The sequence below is a fragment of the Symsagittifera roscoffensis genome, chromosome 9 (genome assembly GCF_963678635.1).
Source record: "Symsagittifera roscoffensis chromosome 9, txSymRosc1.1, whole genome shotgun sequence".
NCBI lineage: Eukaryota > Metazoa > Xenacoelomorpha > Acoela > Convolutidae > Symsagittifera > Symsagittifera roscoffensis.
The window spans coordinates 44,260,117-44,278,155 of NC_087070.1; the positions used below are offsets into that span (position 1 = coordinate 44,260,117).

The window sequence follows — 18,039 nt, forward strand, 5'->3', positions numbered from 1 at the left end:
CAGGTTGTTTCATAGACTGATATCGTTTTGCGAAAAACTTAAGTTTATCTCAGCGAGCTATTAAAGCTTTGAAAACTTTAAATATTTTAAGTTACTTTGCAAAAAGCTTGCTTGCAAAATGTTTGCAAAAGCTTCGCTTTAAAAAATTGAGTTTTTCGCAAAACGATTCGGTCTATGGGACAACTTGAAATACTTCAACGTTTTTCTGAGCACACGATGCATGCGATGAAACTTTTGAATTTTTCAAGTTATTTCAAGGAGCAAATCGGTTCGCGCAAAGTTTTTCTAAGCAAGCTATTGAGGCAATAAAACTTTAAATTATCTCAAATTTTTACAGAGAAAATCGATTGGAGAAAAGTAAATGTTTTTCTAAGCAAGCTATGCAAGCGATGAAACTTCGAAAAAATTCAAAGCAATTCATAGTGCAAATCGGTTTGCAAACAGCTAGTTTTTCTATCAAGGAGGTTGTTGTTTTTAGTTGATTCGTTTCAGAATGAAATCAATCTAAGAACGCAAAATTCTGAAAGAAATGGTCAGGCACTGTCTAGCCGTAAAAATGAATTGAGACCATCTTGTCTACAGAATTGAACTTTGGCAAAAAAACTATTCAAGAAAATTCCAGACTTAAGAAAATTTGAAAGTTGTAGAACATTCTAGGCCTTCTCTTAAACGTTCGGCTTTAGGAATTTTTTAAACGTTGCATTCGGCAAAGCTAAAACATGGCGTTCAGTTAAACTTTGCTTCCATAGCGCATTCGGAGTTACATTTAATATAAAAGATTACTAAAAAATTTTAGAATAGGTTTTGAGAAAACTAATTTTTAGTATAAATGCCGCCGTCAGACGAGTCAGAGTTTTATTACTAGTGCCTCATAAACCACACAAACAGATCACCCACACAGTTAGATTATCAGTAAGTTTCAAAATCTCAAAATATAGTACTAAATTATTTTATGACTACTTTATCAGAAAACTGTGTTTTAGTCCAAATGCCGCCGTCAGACGAGTCAGTGTTTTACTACTAGTGCCTCATCAGCCACAGAGTCAGATCACCCACACAGTCAGATCACCCACACATTCAGATCATCAGTAAATTTCAGTATCTCAAATCTCAAATATAATACTAAAATATTTATCCCACCTTTTTTGATTAAGGTTGGAGGGAGTGCGGTCTGTATTCAGACAACCGCGTATTCATACTCGTCAGTGAGTAGACAAAAACTATACTAACCAATCAGAATTGAGATGAGAAAGCAAACTTAGGAAATAATCAGTAACTAAATTCGCAAGTTTGCCCCTATCTCGATCCTGATTGGTTAATATAAAGTTTGTCTGCTTACTGACGAGTATGAATACGCGGTTGGCTAAATACTGTTACGTAACAATTCTAGAATATTCTAGACTTAAGGAAATTTGAAAGTTCTGGAACATTCTAGGCCTTCTTTTAAACGTTAAGCCTTAAGAATTTTTGAAATGTTGATTTCGGCAAAGCTAAAACATGGCGTTCAGTTAAACATTGCTTCCATAGCGCATTCGGAGTTACATTTAATATAAAAGATTACTAAAAATTTTAAGAATAGTTTTTAGGAAAACTGTTTTTTAGTGTAAATGCCGCATTCAGACGAGTCAGTGTTTTATTACTAGTGCCTCATAACCCACACAGTCAGATCACCCACACAGTCAGATTATCAGTAAGTTTCAAAATCTCAAAATATATTACTAAATTATTTTATGACTAGTTTATTAGAAAACTGCGTTTTAGTGCAAATGCCGCCGTCAGACGAGTCAGTGTCTTATTAGTAGTGCCTCATCACCCACACAGTCAGATCACCCACACAGTCAGATCACCCACACATTCAGATCATCAGTAAATTTCAGTATCTCAAATCTCAAATATAATACTAAAATATTTATCCCACCTTTTTTGATTAAGGTTGGAGGGAGTGCGGTCTGTATTCAGACAACCGCGTATTCATACTCGTCAGTGAGTAGACAAAAACTATACTAACCAATCAGAATTGAGATGAGAAAGCAAACTTAGGAAATAATCAGTAACTAAATTCGCAAGTTTGCCCCTATCTCGATCCTGATTGGTTAATATAAAGTTTGTCTGCTTACTGACGAGTATGAATACGCGGTTGGCTAAATACTGTTACGTAACAATTCTAGAATATTCTAGACTTAAGGAAATTTGAAAGTTCTGGAACATTCTAGGCCTTCTTTTAAACGTTAAGCCTTAAGAATTTTTGAAATGTTGATTTCGGCAAAGCTAAAACATGGCGTTCAGTTAAACATTGCTTCCATAGCGCATTCGGAGTTACATTTAATATAAAAGATTACTAGAAATTTTAAGAATAGTTTTTAGGAAAACTGTTTTTTAGTGTAAATGCCGCATTCAGACGAGTCAGTGTTTTATTACTAGTGCCTCATAACCCACACAGTCAGATCACCCACACAGTCAGATTATCAGTAAGTTTCAAAATCTCAAAATATATTACTAAATTATTTTATGACTAGTTTATTAGAAAACTGCGTTTTAGTGCAAATGCCGCCGTCAGACGAGTCAGTGTCTTATTAGTAGTGCCTCATCACCCACACAGTCAGATCACCCACACAGTCAGATTATCAGAAAGTTTCAGTATCTCAAAATATATTACTAAAATATTTATCCCACCTTTTTTTTATTAAGGTTGGAGGGAGTGCGGTCTGTATTCAGACAACCGCTTTTTCATGCTCGTCAGTGAGAAGACAAAAACTATACTAACCAATCAGAATTGAGATGAGAAAGAAAACTTACGAAATAATCAATAACTAATTTCGCAAGTTTGCCCCTATCTCGATCCTGATTGGTTAATATAATATTTGTCTGCTTTCTGACGAGTATGAATACGCGGTTGTCTCAATACTGTTACGTAACTAGTTTGAAGATAGTTAACTTGGCGCGAAAAGCTACCCCTGAAATAAAGTAAAAAATGCACCTATGCTGCTTCCGTGGTCGTTTTTTCATGGGACTTGCACATATGAAAGAGCATGAAGTTTTTGTGGAAACACGTGAGCGGTTTTCAAATTACGATTATGACAATGAATTGTACTTTAAGAATTCCTTTTCGAAAATTAGCCTTTCGAGGAAGCGCACTTAACTGAGTTGCGTGTTCCACCTGATAAAGATGAAAACTTGAAACAAAAACTCGTTAATAGAATAGTAAAACTAGTTTATAGAGTTTTTTTATTGGCAAATCAGCTATCTAACGATTGGATACATCATCCTCCTATCAAAATCATGGAGCGGTTTCCCTGAGCCAGTTTTCCTTGCGCTATTTCTTCAGTTCGTCCTAAAACAAAATAAATGACCTTAGCTGCAATTATAACCATCATCGAAGAACTGTTCATTTTTTTGCGCAAAATTTTAAAACCTAGCCAACAGAAGTGTAAAAGAACTCAAGGAAACTGAAAAAAAAACGAATGGAACTTTTGAATTTTTTTTTTCGAATTTTGTAGAAAAAAAATCAATCATGGTGAAATTCGACCCACTGATCACCCTGGTACCCATTTGGTCCGCGCCGAAAAAACAATATTTTCGGTCAAAAACTTCCAATAATTCCTAAAATTGAAATCGCTCGCCTACTTTTTCGAAAAATTTTTTGATCTATCCCTAATTTGAAAGTCAACAACTAATCGGCGGATCTAGGATTTTCTCAATAGGGGGGGATCGGATTTTAAAAAAAGTTTGAAAATTTTGTCGACCTTTTTTTTAGGTCGACCAAAATGATTTTCCGAGCTCTCTCAAAGCATTAAACAGACACTAATCTGAACAAAATTTCTGCGCCGCAGACAAATTTTTGAAAAAAGGCAAAAAAAGGCGTTTTTAGGCACTTTTTAGAAAATTTCGACCAAAAAATCGCGTTTTTTCGGCCTGCGCTCCCCCCTCAAAGTTAGTATAGATCGGATTTTTAGGGTCCGTCAGCAAATATAGATATCTCAAAATAGTACAAAGGGGGACCCTTTGGGTCGGCAGGGGGTCGAATCCCTGAGGGGGGAGGGGTGCGTCCGCCCAAAGCCCCCCCCCCCATTATCCGCCCCGTCAAGAACTGTTTATGATAAGCACTTTTTGGCTCTTTTATAATTGGCGCAATTTCCGCTGGGAATTAGGAAAATTAAACACATTTTTTGAAGTAAGAAATCATTCACGTTTTTGGTGACCTTTACATTTATGCTGTAAAGAAAATTAAAAGTCAAACCAAAAAAACTCATCAAAATTGAGCAAATTGAGCGTGGTCAAAAGACTTTAAAGTGGAAAAAGATTATCGCCACATTTATAAGTGACAATCACTTTATTCTCTTACACTTAAAATTTCGTTTTGCTGTGAATAAATTTTTCTGAACTTAGAAAAACAATCTGTACAAAACTGATATCGTCGAGTTCGTGAAATATAGTTTAAAATATCTTCGAGATTCAATGAATAGGTATAACTAGTCATAACCGAACCTCCATGACTGAAGAATTTCTTCCCTAGAGCTTCCGTCACCACCTCTTCCACCTTCTTTTCAATCAACCCGTCCTTTAGCCCGACACTACTCTCCAAATCTCGTGATATTGTCTTCTCGATTTCTTTTGATCGTGAGATTTGACCCCTTAGTTGCGTATTTCTAATGACGTCACGAATGGACACTTCGTTTGTATCGAAAAGGCAGACCTAAGAACAATATTAGACACATGAAACGTAAGACAAACTTCAAAAACAATTAAAGAAGCATAAGACAAATTTCAGAAACAATCAGGGATTCGACCCCCTGCCGACCCAAAGGGTCCCCCCTTTGGTACTTTTTAAAAAATCCTTTTTTGGCCGACCGACCATAAAATTTTTCTAAAGGCGCCTTGGGCGCCAATTTATACTAATTTTGAGGGGGGAGCGCGCGCCGAAAAAATGTGATTTTTTGGTCAAAATTTTCCAAAAAGTGCCTAAAAACGCCTTTTTTGGATTGTTTTTTTTTTTCAAAATTTTGCCTGCGGTGCAGAAAATTTGGCCAATTTCGGTCGATCTAAAAAAAAGGTCGACAAAATTTTCGAAACATTTTTGAAAATCCGCCACCTGACTAAAATGCTGACTAAAATGCTGATAGTACATTCCCTTTTAATCGTGATCACACTCAGGAAAAACCTCAATCTCGCCACACAGATAATTCAACTACAAATGATTAACATCATACCAAAATCAGCACTATTAGCAAACTAGACAAACAAAATAAACTTCAACACAGAGGCGGACTTTCGCTTCGCAAACACTTTCGAGAAGACAACAAAAAGCAGCTTGATAAAGTTCAAAATGAAAAATAGAAATAAGCCTCGAATTAACAAAAAAAAATCGGCTACGTCTGAAATTCGAACCTGCCACCTTGCAGTTAAGAGTCACACACACCTTTCACTCAGTCACGGAAGCTTAATTGTAGCTCTAAGATAGAAGACTAAAGAAGAGCCGCAAATAAAACAGAGAACAGATGCTATGCAATTTCCAATGCTACAGTGAAATTTCCAAATAAGTGAACACTTTTTTTGCCGAGTTAGGTTAGAAAAAAAGGTTCTTAAATAACACACTAAGCTGACGCTAGTGTAAACAAAGAATCTCAAGAAAAAATTTCATGAATTACTAAATCGACAAACAAAAAGAATTTTAGAAATGAAGAAAAGTATGAAAACTAGATCGGTAAATAAATTTGTTATTTTGGCTGGAAAATCTGAAAATAAAACTCCAGTTCCAAAACTGAATTCGATCACGTCTTTCGAGACCTTTACACTTTCGCTGTTCAATAGTGGAGTTTGCCTTACTTTTAACAATGGAAACGCACCGAACTTAAAAAAGCATCAAAGTCAAACCGCGAAAAACTCAAAAGTTAGCGTGAACAAAATTTATAACTTTTCCTGGAAAAAAAAACGAAAAGAACACAAAAATTTGCGAAAAAGTGAGGGGAGTAGAAATTGATCTTATACAAACAAGCATTGCTTGTACATACACACTGACGGGTGGCTTTACAGGGGAATGTGTAGAACCTGGGAAGACGCTTACCTTGAGGTGTCCGTCTGCAGTGAGTCTGAGTCTGTTGCAACCACCGCAGAAGTGATTAGTCATAGATGAAATGAACCCAAATGAACCGCAGAACCCGTCCACTTTGTACGACTAAAATCCAGTTAATATCTTTCGCTCAAAAACTATTCACTTCTTTGATGATTTGATTCTTCACTTAAATGATGGATTCCTATTCACCCCCAACCGAGCGAACCCTAAGAGAATAAGGAAAAAATTATAGTGTAGGGTGTTTTTCCAAAGCATTTTGGCTACCTCAAGAAAACTCGCAGTGTGAAGGTGATACCATATAAAAAGTCCTTTCAACCGTCACTGAAAGAAAAAAAAATGACCATATGCTCATTTCAAGACTATTTCTACAAAAAATACAATCAGTTTCGAAAAACAGAACTTCAGATCTAACGGCTTCCTCTCAATCTTTTGTCAGTCAATAATTTTGCTTCTTTTTGTTTGTTTTAAATAAAACTGCACTAGATAGGAAATAATTTTTACAGAGGCCATGCTGGGATTCGCAAACACTTGCGAGAACACAACCAAAAATCATTCTTTCAAGTGGAATAAGAAAAGTAGAAATAAGCTGAATTAGCAAAAACTCGGCTACGTGTACAATTCGACTCTACGGCCTTGCAACTTTGAGTCTCACGCACTAACCACTCAGCCACGGATGCTTAAATTACTCAAAAACTAGCCACGCAAACAATCAAGGTACATATGCAAATAAATTGCCAATTTGATACCGTAAAAGGGGCACCAAACACAAAAAGATACAATTTTGCACGTAATAAATTGGAAAGCATAAAGCCGAATTATGTATAAATTAAGCATTTCAAAAAAAAACACGAGATACATTGCGTTGGAAAATTTCTGAAATTGAGCTTCTTATCAGTGTACTGCTGTTTGAAACAATTAACTTTTTTCGGTCCATTTGATGAAGTAAAAATGCATCACTGTGTTAACTTTTTAATGATCAAATGTTACAGCACATGATACTGCACATCTACCACAACTTGGAAACAAATTGGAAAATTTGAATGCCATTTTGTCATATTGGGTTGACAATAGACGACAAAAAATCAAGAACAATTGCAATGATACAAAAATTAAAATAATGCAAACTAATTTGTGAAATTCAGGAAATTATATCTAAATTAGCCTCTTATGTAGCACAACAAGTATTAGCAAAGGTATAAGCTCTAAAAGTTTACGCAAAGTTTATTTACAAAAATAAAGGTTTCTATGGTAGGATGGCACTTCTAGACTAGACTCACTTTGATATAAAAACTAGACTCACTAGTAGTAGAAGGGTGAGCTGATCAGGGGGGGGGGGGGGTGGTTGGAGACCCCCATGTATTAAGATAGGGAATAGAGTATCCGGTCTCCAAGCTATGTATTAAGATTGGGTATAGAGTCTACAATGTATTAAGATAGGGAATAGGTTTCCCAATGTATTAAGATCGTAAGGTTTCATATGGTAAGGTTTCAGATGGTAATTATTTTTCGGCGCCCGAATTTCCCATGTATAGATTTCGCTATGTATAGGAAATTCATTGTAGGTAATTAAGAACTCATTAGCGAATATGATTCCTAATGTATTACGATGATAGCTTTCCCAATGTATTACGATGGTAGGTTTGAGATGGTAAGATGGTAAGTTTCAGAAAAATTTTTGGCGCCCGAATTTTTTGAGCTCGATTTTGCCGATACTTGCGTTTCTTAGCTAACTTCTACGATTTGTGATATGTAAGGACTATCATGTCTTACAAAAATTCGGTATGGTAAGTTTCAGAAAAATTTTTTAAATTTTTTTTAAGTTTTACTTGCAAATACATTTTTATCTTGAAAAAACAATTTTTTTATTAAAAATTGAAAATTTTTTTTTGGATGGTAAGTTTCAGATGGTAAGTTTCGACGAAAATTAAGTTTCGATTTAAGAGTATGGGATCATAAACTAATATATCACGGAATATTTTTTTTCTCGAAAGAATCTTAAATTCTTATTTCATGTTATTTATTTTCCCTCAGGTTATCTGGGGAAAATTGTCAAGAGGGGATTATCTTTGACAGGTTAGTTATTCCGCTCCACGGGATATCAGGGGAATCTTGACAGCTCCTCATGGTTGATTACTTTTATATCCTACTTAATCTTTTTTCCGCAGGTTATCTGGAGAACGGATGACAGGTTCATTACACTTGTTAATTTTATGACTTATTTTATCTTTTTTTCACATAATTATCTCACTTATTTTTACCTCAATTGGTTTATTTATTCTGTCATATTGCTTGCTACGATTCATTTCAGTTCTCTTTTATCACTTTGTCTTTAATCTTTAAAAAATTCTTTGAAATTTCCAAATTTTCCAAAAAAAAATTATCATCCAAATTTATCAATTTCTCTGCCACGGTAAAAGTTTACACTGAGAAAAACATAGTATCATATTTTTTTTTGGTTCTGATAATTTTGTGTAATAATTTTTCCATCTTTCTCAGAGTAAACTTTTAAGAAAATTATACAATTTACTAGAAATTGGTTACAATTTTCGTAAATTTATCTACTCCATCATTAAATCTTTCAATTGGGGGACTACAACATCCATATTCCATCATCATTCTCCGTATTTCATCAAAGGGTTAGTTGCTAAGATGCTTTTCGTAAAAAATCTAAGGAATTTAAAAAGTTAAATTACATAAATAATCAAACAATTCACTACATCGTATAGTAAAATTACTGCAAAAATTTACACTTACAAAAAAAATGCACTTTTACATAAAATTACTGATAAAGTTCAAAACATACACATCATGAACATTATTCAAGTTCTTTTGGAAGAATTTAAAAGGAGAAACGCTGAATAAATTGCATAAAAACCACACAAATTTTCAGTCTTTTGTAGCTTTCGAAGAACCATTCGTCGAAACTTTTTCGTCAAAAAGGGGTAATTTGATCTCTTCCTTCCCAAAGAATCTGCAAAGTAGTAGCTTTTATTCATTCGAGCAATCATAATCCAGTGTTCTCCTCTATCATTGCTTGGGGCTGAGTTAATAATTGCAAAAGAGTATTTTGTTAGTTGAGGTACTGTATCAGAAGGGTATGATCCCATGTACTTGAACCTGAGCTCTGGAATTCTTTCAATAATTTGCAAAATTGAAATGTTATCCATCTTTGCAATTGTAGGCTGATTTACAGCTAAAAATGAAATTGATAGTTTGATAGTGTACTTTAGGTTTAAAAAAGAGGAAGAATAATGACTTACACACATTTAGGAATTGAATCAACAAAGTCCCATACACAAGCTTTATATAGTGGGCAAAGTTTATTGAATACTGTTTTACAGTCTAGGTTGAAGAAGTGTCTCGGGTTTTCAACTAAACAGCATTCCTTCTCTATTTTTCTCGAGCTTTAGGTCTGAAGAAAAACAAAATAGATAGTACAGAGATAATAACAAAGAAAAGTCCCAAAAAAGTTACAATATTTTTATAGGAACCTGAAAACTCAAAAAAATTAAACATTTTTAGCGACTGTTCCGAATTTGTCAATTTGAATATTTGATAGACTTTCTCCCAAGACTATCACTTCCGTTACTTGCTCCAAGGGAAATTGGAAAAACATTTCTAATCTCAAGCTTTCTCCACTAAGTTCTGGATAATGCAAGTGTTCAGCGGCATCCTGTAGTGAAGTCAAGTCGAAAACTAGAATATAGTGATTTTGAAAATCTTCCATAGGAAGAGCTGGAAAATCTTCGTTAAACTGCATTGCTTTCATTGTTGTAACATAGGGTCGACAAGGAGAAATTGTTTCTAATGAAATAATTGCTCTTCCACCCCGAATAATTCTAAGCTCTCTCAAATGAAATTGTTGATAATTGAAAGGATTTTCATAAAAAGATCCCGTAACAGCCGAATTTGTATTCATTGCAACAGCTATCCTTCTGATTGGGGCATTATTGAAAACGTTTTCCTGAATAAACTGGTTTTGACGAGATGGAATGATAAAGGTTCTTGCTATAGTTTCCATGTAATTGTAATGAGCAGGTTCCCTTTCCAGATTCCATTGCAAATATTGATGATTAGGTTCAGCTACTAAAATTCTTCTTGTAAACAGTGAACAATCAACTATTTTCAGACTGACATTTGGATTATCAGATAACATGTAAAAATTAGGTCTAGCTCGAATAAGTTTAATTCGAACTTTGGTATTTGGTAGCAACAGTTTTTCGCAAGTAAACAAATCAATGACGAGCCTCCCATAGAGTGAAAAAGTTATCCCTGTTCCCAAGGAATTTGATCTATCAGTGAATGAATACATATCAAATGCATCAGGATTTTCTTCAAAACTGTATCCATGACAAGCAAGAATTCCTTTATTACTCACTGCTGACGAGTTGAATTCGTTCGATATCTGTGCCTTATGAGGATATAATCCATTGGCATTGTAAACCATTGTATTGTTAAAATAAACTTCACAGTTGGAGAATAGAGAATGTAGTAGATTGTTTACATAAGTTAAGTAAGTTTGTGGTTCCTCATCTGAATCTTCCTCCGATTTTGCTTTATGTTCTGCTTTTTCTTTTTTGAAAGCATCAAACAATCTTCCTTTGAAAAGTTGAAGCTTTAAGCTAAGATGGGTATCACCCATATCCAAGTAGAGATTACGATCCGTTTCAAATTCAAACTCAATACTGCTTTCATCCAGAGAAGTACTGGGGAATACTTCTTGTGTGTAAGATGACATAATTGTTTCCAAAACTGCGAGTTTATCAAAAATCTCCAAAGAGGAATTTGTAAACGCTCCGTACCGAAAATGACTACTTTGATTTACACTCATTTTATCTTGTCAAAAATGTCTTTGCGAGAGCGACTGATTTTTGAACTACTCTTTCGAGAAATGGTTCTTCTTGTTCTACGATTGGATTTCTTTTTTCCAACTCCCAGCTGTTTTCGAACTGTTTTTGTTCCAACATCTTTTGCAAACGTTTTGAGTTTTTTTCGTCCACTGACAATTTCTCCAATCTCTGGAGCGGCAATTTCAAATAAATCTGCTCCGATTCTTTTTGCAGCTGGGACTATATATTTTTTAATGAAAGGAATTGCAGTTATCCCAAAGGTTTGTGCAAGAGCACCAAAACCTCTTCCACGCTGCCTTGCATGTCCACGAAAAATAGGAAAATTAGCTGAACTTTGAGCAACCATTTCGTATGAAGTATAAATCAAAAATGATTATCCGAAATCTTGCGAAACAAGAGGACAACTCGTGTAATTCCTACGGACACAAAAGGAATTTTTTCACCTGTAGTATCCCTTAGTTCTATTTTTATGCTGTGGAAAGAGTTTTTTATTAGTTTTTTAAGTTGTAGATTTGTGAAGGATTGATAGTTCATGTACTGTCCTGTAGATATTATGTCTCCATTTTTTAATTTGGAAATGAAAGGAATACAACGTAGTAATGGAGTTATTGTATTGCCTACTATATTATATTCTATAATATCACTATAAATCATTAAGGAATGTATTCTTATAATGTCGTAACAATACTGAGGATAATGTGGTCCTTTTCCTTTCATTATAACACCTGTCTGATTTTGTTCTAAATCACAACCAAAAATGTGACTCAAATCAGCACTTTGAATTATAAACACTGATTGATCCTCAGGTAAATGAATGGCAACTTTTTGTGCAATCTTATCTACTGATACATAAATTCCGTTATATTCATATTTTTGTGCGCCTATACGTTTTCGAACTTTGTCATTCATGGCTACAACTATATCAACAATACTTGGATACAATCCAGGTTCAACATGCATCGGTTGAATTTTTCTTTTTTCCTCAGGACTTTCTCGTCCATCTACGAAAGTAAACTTTCCCTCTGTAACGTTTTGGTACAAAGAAGGGTACGATAATTCTGAAATAGCAACCTCGCATTCTCCTTTTAGATGTATTTGTTCCGGTAGAAAATTTGTAAAGGAACTAAGACTGTTATTCGAATAACAATTAAAAGAAGCATTAGAAACTAGCTCAATAGTAAAAAAATCCATGACAACTGATCGCTAGAAGCTCAATTTAAAAAATTTGACTTACCACTAATCTGAACATTTTCTCAGCTCTTTTTCATAAAATTTTCCCAGAATTTCTTCTTTTTCGAGATCTTTGATGATGTATGTTCGAGGTTTTTTTGTAGATATTGCCGAAATTTCAAAAATCTGTAAACTGTGGCCTGTATCCTTTCCGGAACGGAATATCATTTTTCGAAATTCTAACTCTATCACCAATTTTGAATTTTGGTTTAGTATATTTCTTGAATGATTTGTTATACAATATTGATAAAAAATCACTGTTTTTCACATCTCTGGGAGATTTTCCAATTGATCGATTTTTGCGGCAGTTCAATGTAGAAAGAAATTGCTGCAATTTGGGGATAAATTTTTCGCCATGATCTTCAATGTAACGATATATTATATGTTTTAAGGATTGAATTGCTCTCTCTCTGCAAATGCAGCTTTGGTTTCACTCATTTTTGAGTAAACTTCAATGTCTTTCTCCTTGCAAAACTTTTTAAAAGTTCCCCCATATTCTGTTCCTTTATCAACCCAAAGTTTTTCAGGAGTGTTTTTTCGAGAAATCATTTTTCTAAAAGCTTGTAAAGTGTCTTTGGCACACTTTGTTTTCATTGTTTGAACTCTGACAAATCTCGAAAAAATATCTACAGCAGCTAATAAATACTTGACTCCATTGTTTTGACTAGCTAACTTGTCTACAAAAGCCAAGTCCATACACCAGATTTCATTGATATATTTAGAAAACGCTTGAAGTCTTCGGAAAGGCCTGATTGGTGGACCAAATTTTGTATACGATGTCTTGGTTTGTAAAAACTTTTCTACTTTCTTTTTTGATAAACCACTCGCTTTACTCAAGTTTTGAATAGAACCGTACGCAGCTCTGCCCCTAGAATACAATCTGTTTAGTTTTACCTTTTCAGATTTTGAAAGGGATCCAAGTTCCTCTATCTTTTGCTTTGGCATTCTTGTTAATAACAAGTTTAGGAGGAATATGTGTTGCTTCCAAAATAGTAAAGTAAATATCTGGAAAATCGGTATTTTTTCGCTTTAGTGCACACACAAAGTCTACAATAGATTCTTTTGTATCTCGATTATCCAATATAAAATTGTCTGACTGGCTGATTTGAATTCTAGGAGAATTCAAAATTAAATCAAAAATATGCTTATTGTTGCTCGTTTTCAACCTCGCATTTACAGCACTGTAAACAGAATCAAAATTTTTTGGGTACAATCTCCTCTTTTACTTGCTTTTGTTCCAAGTTTTGTTTTCTTGGAAGTGTACTTTGTGATTGATAAACTGAGTACGGAATTAAAACAAACTGTTCCATACTATGTCAATCGTTCAATGACAAAAGGGGTGATGATAGATATCAATTGTAACCCTTTAGTTGAACTTAAAAGAATTCTTCTTTTGTGTAGAGGAGTTCTTTTTTGTGTTAGTTCTGAAATTTCTTTTCGATATTTTACTACGTCTTTTTTCCGAAGATCTCGAAGCTCTCCTCTTAATAGGTTTACTAAACACTCGCTCAGAAACTGAATGAAATCTTTTGGGCAATTGAGAATGAATTGTTTTCGAAGCCTTAGGGAAAATTTTTGAAATATTGGGAGAATAAAGACGTATTGTGTACTCATCGTCCAAACAATTTGTCTCTATTCCAGCTGGTAAGTAAAATTTTGTTGGAACTGAGCCACTATTAGTGCAATACCTAAGTGAATCAACTGTTTTTGGGGTTAAATCAATAAGTAAATGACCATAAGGAACGAATGTTGCATCTTGATACCACTCTTTCAATTGAGATCCTAGACCTAGTTGTTGACTTGATGTATTGATTTGTAAAACATCCCTCGGCGACTTGAACAAGACTATGTGTGTATTTTGTAACTCTACATCTCGTCCTAATTTGCTTTGATGAAATAAATTGTGTTTGATGTATATTGTATTCAAACCCCTGTGTCTACCCGCAGTAGCAATTTTTACAAATTGTTTGGAGTTTGAAATTTCTTCACAAGAATCATCAAATATAAGCAAATACTTAGTTCCATTATTGGGGAGATTTTCAATCAAGTCAAAATCTACTCCTCGGATAAATTTAAGGTTTTTTTTTGCATTTGACTATAAAGAGGTTGATAATGTTGATAAAAATAAAAAATTTTGTCGAATGCTGGTTGAAAAGTACCAATTTTCAACCAATCAAAAATAAGATGCGATTTTCCAGATCCACTTGGTCCAACAAGGGAAATAAAAATGCGTTCTTTGGTAGATATTATTTTATTCATAGCTTTGGAGAAGGTAGAATATAACCGACTGTACTTGATAAAATAGCTACCCAAACTGTTGTTTCTTCATATGTTGTGGATAACATAATTCGAACGATTGCACATACTAGCATCAAAACTATAACAAAAAATTGGCACAAAAAAACTAAAAGAGATCTATTACATGTACGTCCAAACAATTTCCATGATTTTCGTTCATGATTTTCTTCATCAAAAACAAAATTTCTTAAATTTTCGGGCTTGTCACATTGATCGACCATCTTAACTCTAAAAAGAAAAAGTTGACAATGAAATTTAATTAAAGTTTGAAAATGGTAGTACATTAAGAATAATATAATTTACAATTTGTTAAAAAAACATGGAGTCCATGTTCCGTATGCAAACGCTTTTCTTTCTGCACAGTGAAGAGTTTTTGCATGACGAAATGGGTAGTTGCTACACCTCCAATCATATTCTTCATCTTTGAATATCAAAAACTGAACTTTAGGGCAAGCATAGTCATCCAAATTAATAATCTTTGTTTCCAAAAATTCTGATAGAATCTTACATTTTTCATAACTTTTTGCAAAAATTCCGTGTCTGTGGCTTCTAGATTTTTCAATATTTTTTCAAGTTCAGTATATTTTTCGTAACCACTGCTCCAATTGATTCCATGAAGATGCTGTGTACACCAAAAAGATTGGGATGTTGGTTTGAATTTTTTGGGAGGAAGAAAGGAATATCCTTCTGTTTGTCCATCCTTATAAACTCCTAATTCTTTCACTATATTGCTTTCGATAGCATTCAATATCCAAAACAACTAGACTCATTCTGTTAACTGATTTCTCTGGAATTTTTTTGTTAAAAATGATTAACAATCAAACAATGCATATACTGATGAAGCAAATATTTTAACATATAAACAGAAAATTCATCCAGTCACGTGACCAAGAAAGCATGAACTGGGGAGACAAGGTGCAACATAACAATATCCAGGACCTTTTTTTTTTAGTAGATTTCACAGATCCAGCAGAGTGATATAGAATTGCATGTAGTCTAAAAATTTTGGAGTTTGCAAAAAAGTAATTCATACAGGAATTTCCGTATCCAATTAGTCCTCCAAAAGGAAATTTTTGGTCCAATTCTTTTAAATTTATGTCCGGGTCCAAAAAAATACAGGTACAAAGAAATAAATTTTTCTTTTTGTATTTAATGAGAAATCTTGCCTAATAATCTCAAAAACTCTTAGAATTTCATTCAATTTCTGTACGTTCAATTTCTATAGTGCATTCGTCAATAATGATACAAGATTTTTTGAAGGTCTCTACATAACCTAGTAATGAAGGAAGCATATCAATTAATTTATCATATTTTTCTCTTTGTAGTTGTAAAGATTGATTATTTTTCCATTGATTTCCATTTCTACGATATTGTACAAGTTCTATTTTTTTGGTATCTGATCTGTATCCTATGTGAATTTTTCTTCTACCATTATGCAGAATCCACTCAAAATGAGATATTTGGGAGTCTACGTCCAAATTCTGCAAGTTCGGTAAGTTTTGTGATTCTATAATTGTTAGTGAAATTTTTTGGGACTTTTCTTCTAGAACAATATGAAAAAGTCCCAATTTATTGTAAAGTTTTAAGAGTAAATTTCTTGAAAAACCAATATTCCAACTCATACTGTTCAACACCAATGCTAAATGAAAAATGATTTTGAGGATAAATAGTTAAATTACAAGACAAAAACATAAACAACACAAATTATTGTACATTACAGTTCTCAACAAACATAAAGTCTCCCAAAATTTGGGTCAGTTCTTTGAATTCGTTCAAAGTCTGGTTGACATAGGCAACTTGTTTCATTGCTTCATTCTCTTTTGCGGTTAACAGTCGAATCTGAATGTAGGGAGGTTTGTTAATATTGTACTTCTTGATCGTGACACAAACTTGTCTTCTATTGTATGTTGCTATGTCATACACTTTGTTGCAGTTGGCAAGCTCCTGATCCATAGTTGACTCTTTGTCAGAAGTGAGTTCCAATATAGGAACGAGTCCAAGGTTTTCAGCATCGTGAATAACAGTATTTCTAATTGCTGAGGTTGCTTCTCCTTCTTTTTCACCAAGATAGACTTGCTGTCTTTTTTCGAGTTGTCCCAAATCTTTTTTCTTGAATAGTTGTAATTAGGGTTCAAAATAAATTTTCCCTTAGTAGGATTTTTCGGACCAAGCAAATCTCCCAATTCTTGTTTGATTTTTTGAGAATTCAATGTAATTGGGACTTGTGTCTTTTCTTGAGTACATTTTTGAAGAACAGACTGATCAGATGAAGAGAAATGAATTTGAGATTAAACGAAATTGAAAGTAAACAATATGAGTCATTCACTGAACTATAAACAGAAATAGAACTATAATTGGAATTTTTGAGGGAAATTTCCAAATATGGAATTGTGTAGGTGTTAGTGTTCCTATTTAAATCCACAATTTTCAGCAAAAATCATTGTTCCAGATGGCTGCAGCTATGTGTCAAGCTCTTCCCAGCTTTTATTCAGAGTATTGTCAAAAATCGCTATTTATTTCCGTTTCCAGTGATTTTTACGAAAAATATATAGTAACCAATAATTTTTGTGTCTCTACCCACAATTCTTACTGTTCTTTGGAAAATTGTAAGTTCCACATACTTCTGATTGATTCATCTTTCGATCAAATTTTACAACGATTGGGTAATTTTCATTTCACGTACCAAATTATCGATTGTCTTTACACTCTGTACAAATACTGATTTTATTCGAATGTTATTTCATCAACTGGCGAAGTTTTCAATCAACTTGACCGCGCTGTTCATCACAATTTGAAATGGAAAGGAGCAGAAAAAATGCCAAGTGTTGCAAAGAAAAGACTGTTACGCAAAAAATTCAAACGTCACAACTTATGTTCTAACCAGAAACTAGCTTCCACACAAACTATTGGTTCAGCTTTTCTAGAAAGAGTTCGTAAAGTACAAAACTCAAAATATGAACATGATTTGTTAAAAATAATTGACTGTTTTATTGATGGTTATGGTTTTGTAAATGAAGATCATATCAATTTTTCAATAAAAAAACTTCTGATATTCCATCTATTTTCTCTCATATGTTTACAAAATTACCATTAATTACCGAAAAAAAAATCACCGTTGTCAAAAACCTTTGCACAAAAAATTTTCAAACATGTAAGAAAGATGTAATATTTTTTTTGATTTTCAAAAAGTTGCAAAAAACATTTCAATTTTTTTAACAAATTTTTTTTTGACATAATGCGAAAAGTGTTTCATCTTTTTTGAGAAGATGCGAAAAGTGTTTTACTTTTTTTAACAAGATGCGAAAAGTGTTTCAACTTTTTCTACAAAAGGCTAAAAGTGTGTACAAGATGCAATATCGATTAGCTATCTTTTTACTTGTGTACAGTTTTTCTAGTGTTTTTCTGAATTTTTGTGCGAAAATTAATCAAATTTTTTAACATGTGTGCGAGTTCGAAGCACTTAACTAAGTTCTAATTGTTTTTCAATGGGTTACCTTGAACCTCTCATCTATTCTCATAATTCAAGTGAAATTGAAGAAAATAATTACAGAAAACGAAGTCAAAACCAAACAACCTTTAATTACAAAAACA

The 18,039-nt window shown here is 33.5% G+C and overlaps 1 protein-coding gene across 1 annotated transcript in view; it reads right to left on the reverse strand.

Moving 5' to 3' along the window:
• Positions 1 to 3,088: 3,088 nt before the first annotated feature.
• LOC134854226 (uncharacterized) overlaps positions 3,089 to 18,039 on the reverse strand; it is a 46,246-nt gene continuing 31,295 nt past the window's right edge. Inside the window, exons 9-11 of the mRNA XM_063870395.1 lie at positions 6,062 to 6,172; positions 4,486 to 4,693; positions 3,089 to 3,331 (exon numbers count right to left, since the gene is read on the reverse strand). Coding sequence (XP_063726465.1) covers positions 3,261 to 3,331; positions 4,486 to 4,693; positions 6,062 to 6,172 — 390 coding nt within the window. The 3' untranslated portion in view covers positions 3,089 to 3,260. The remainder of the gene's footprint in view (positions 3,332 to 4,485; positions 4,694 to 6,061; positions 6,173 to 18,039) is intronic.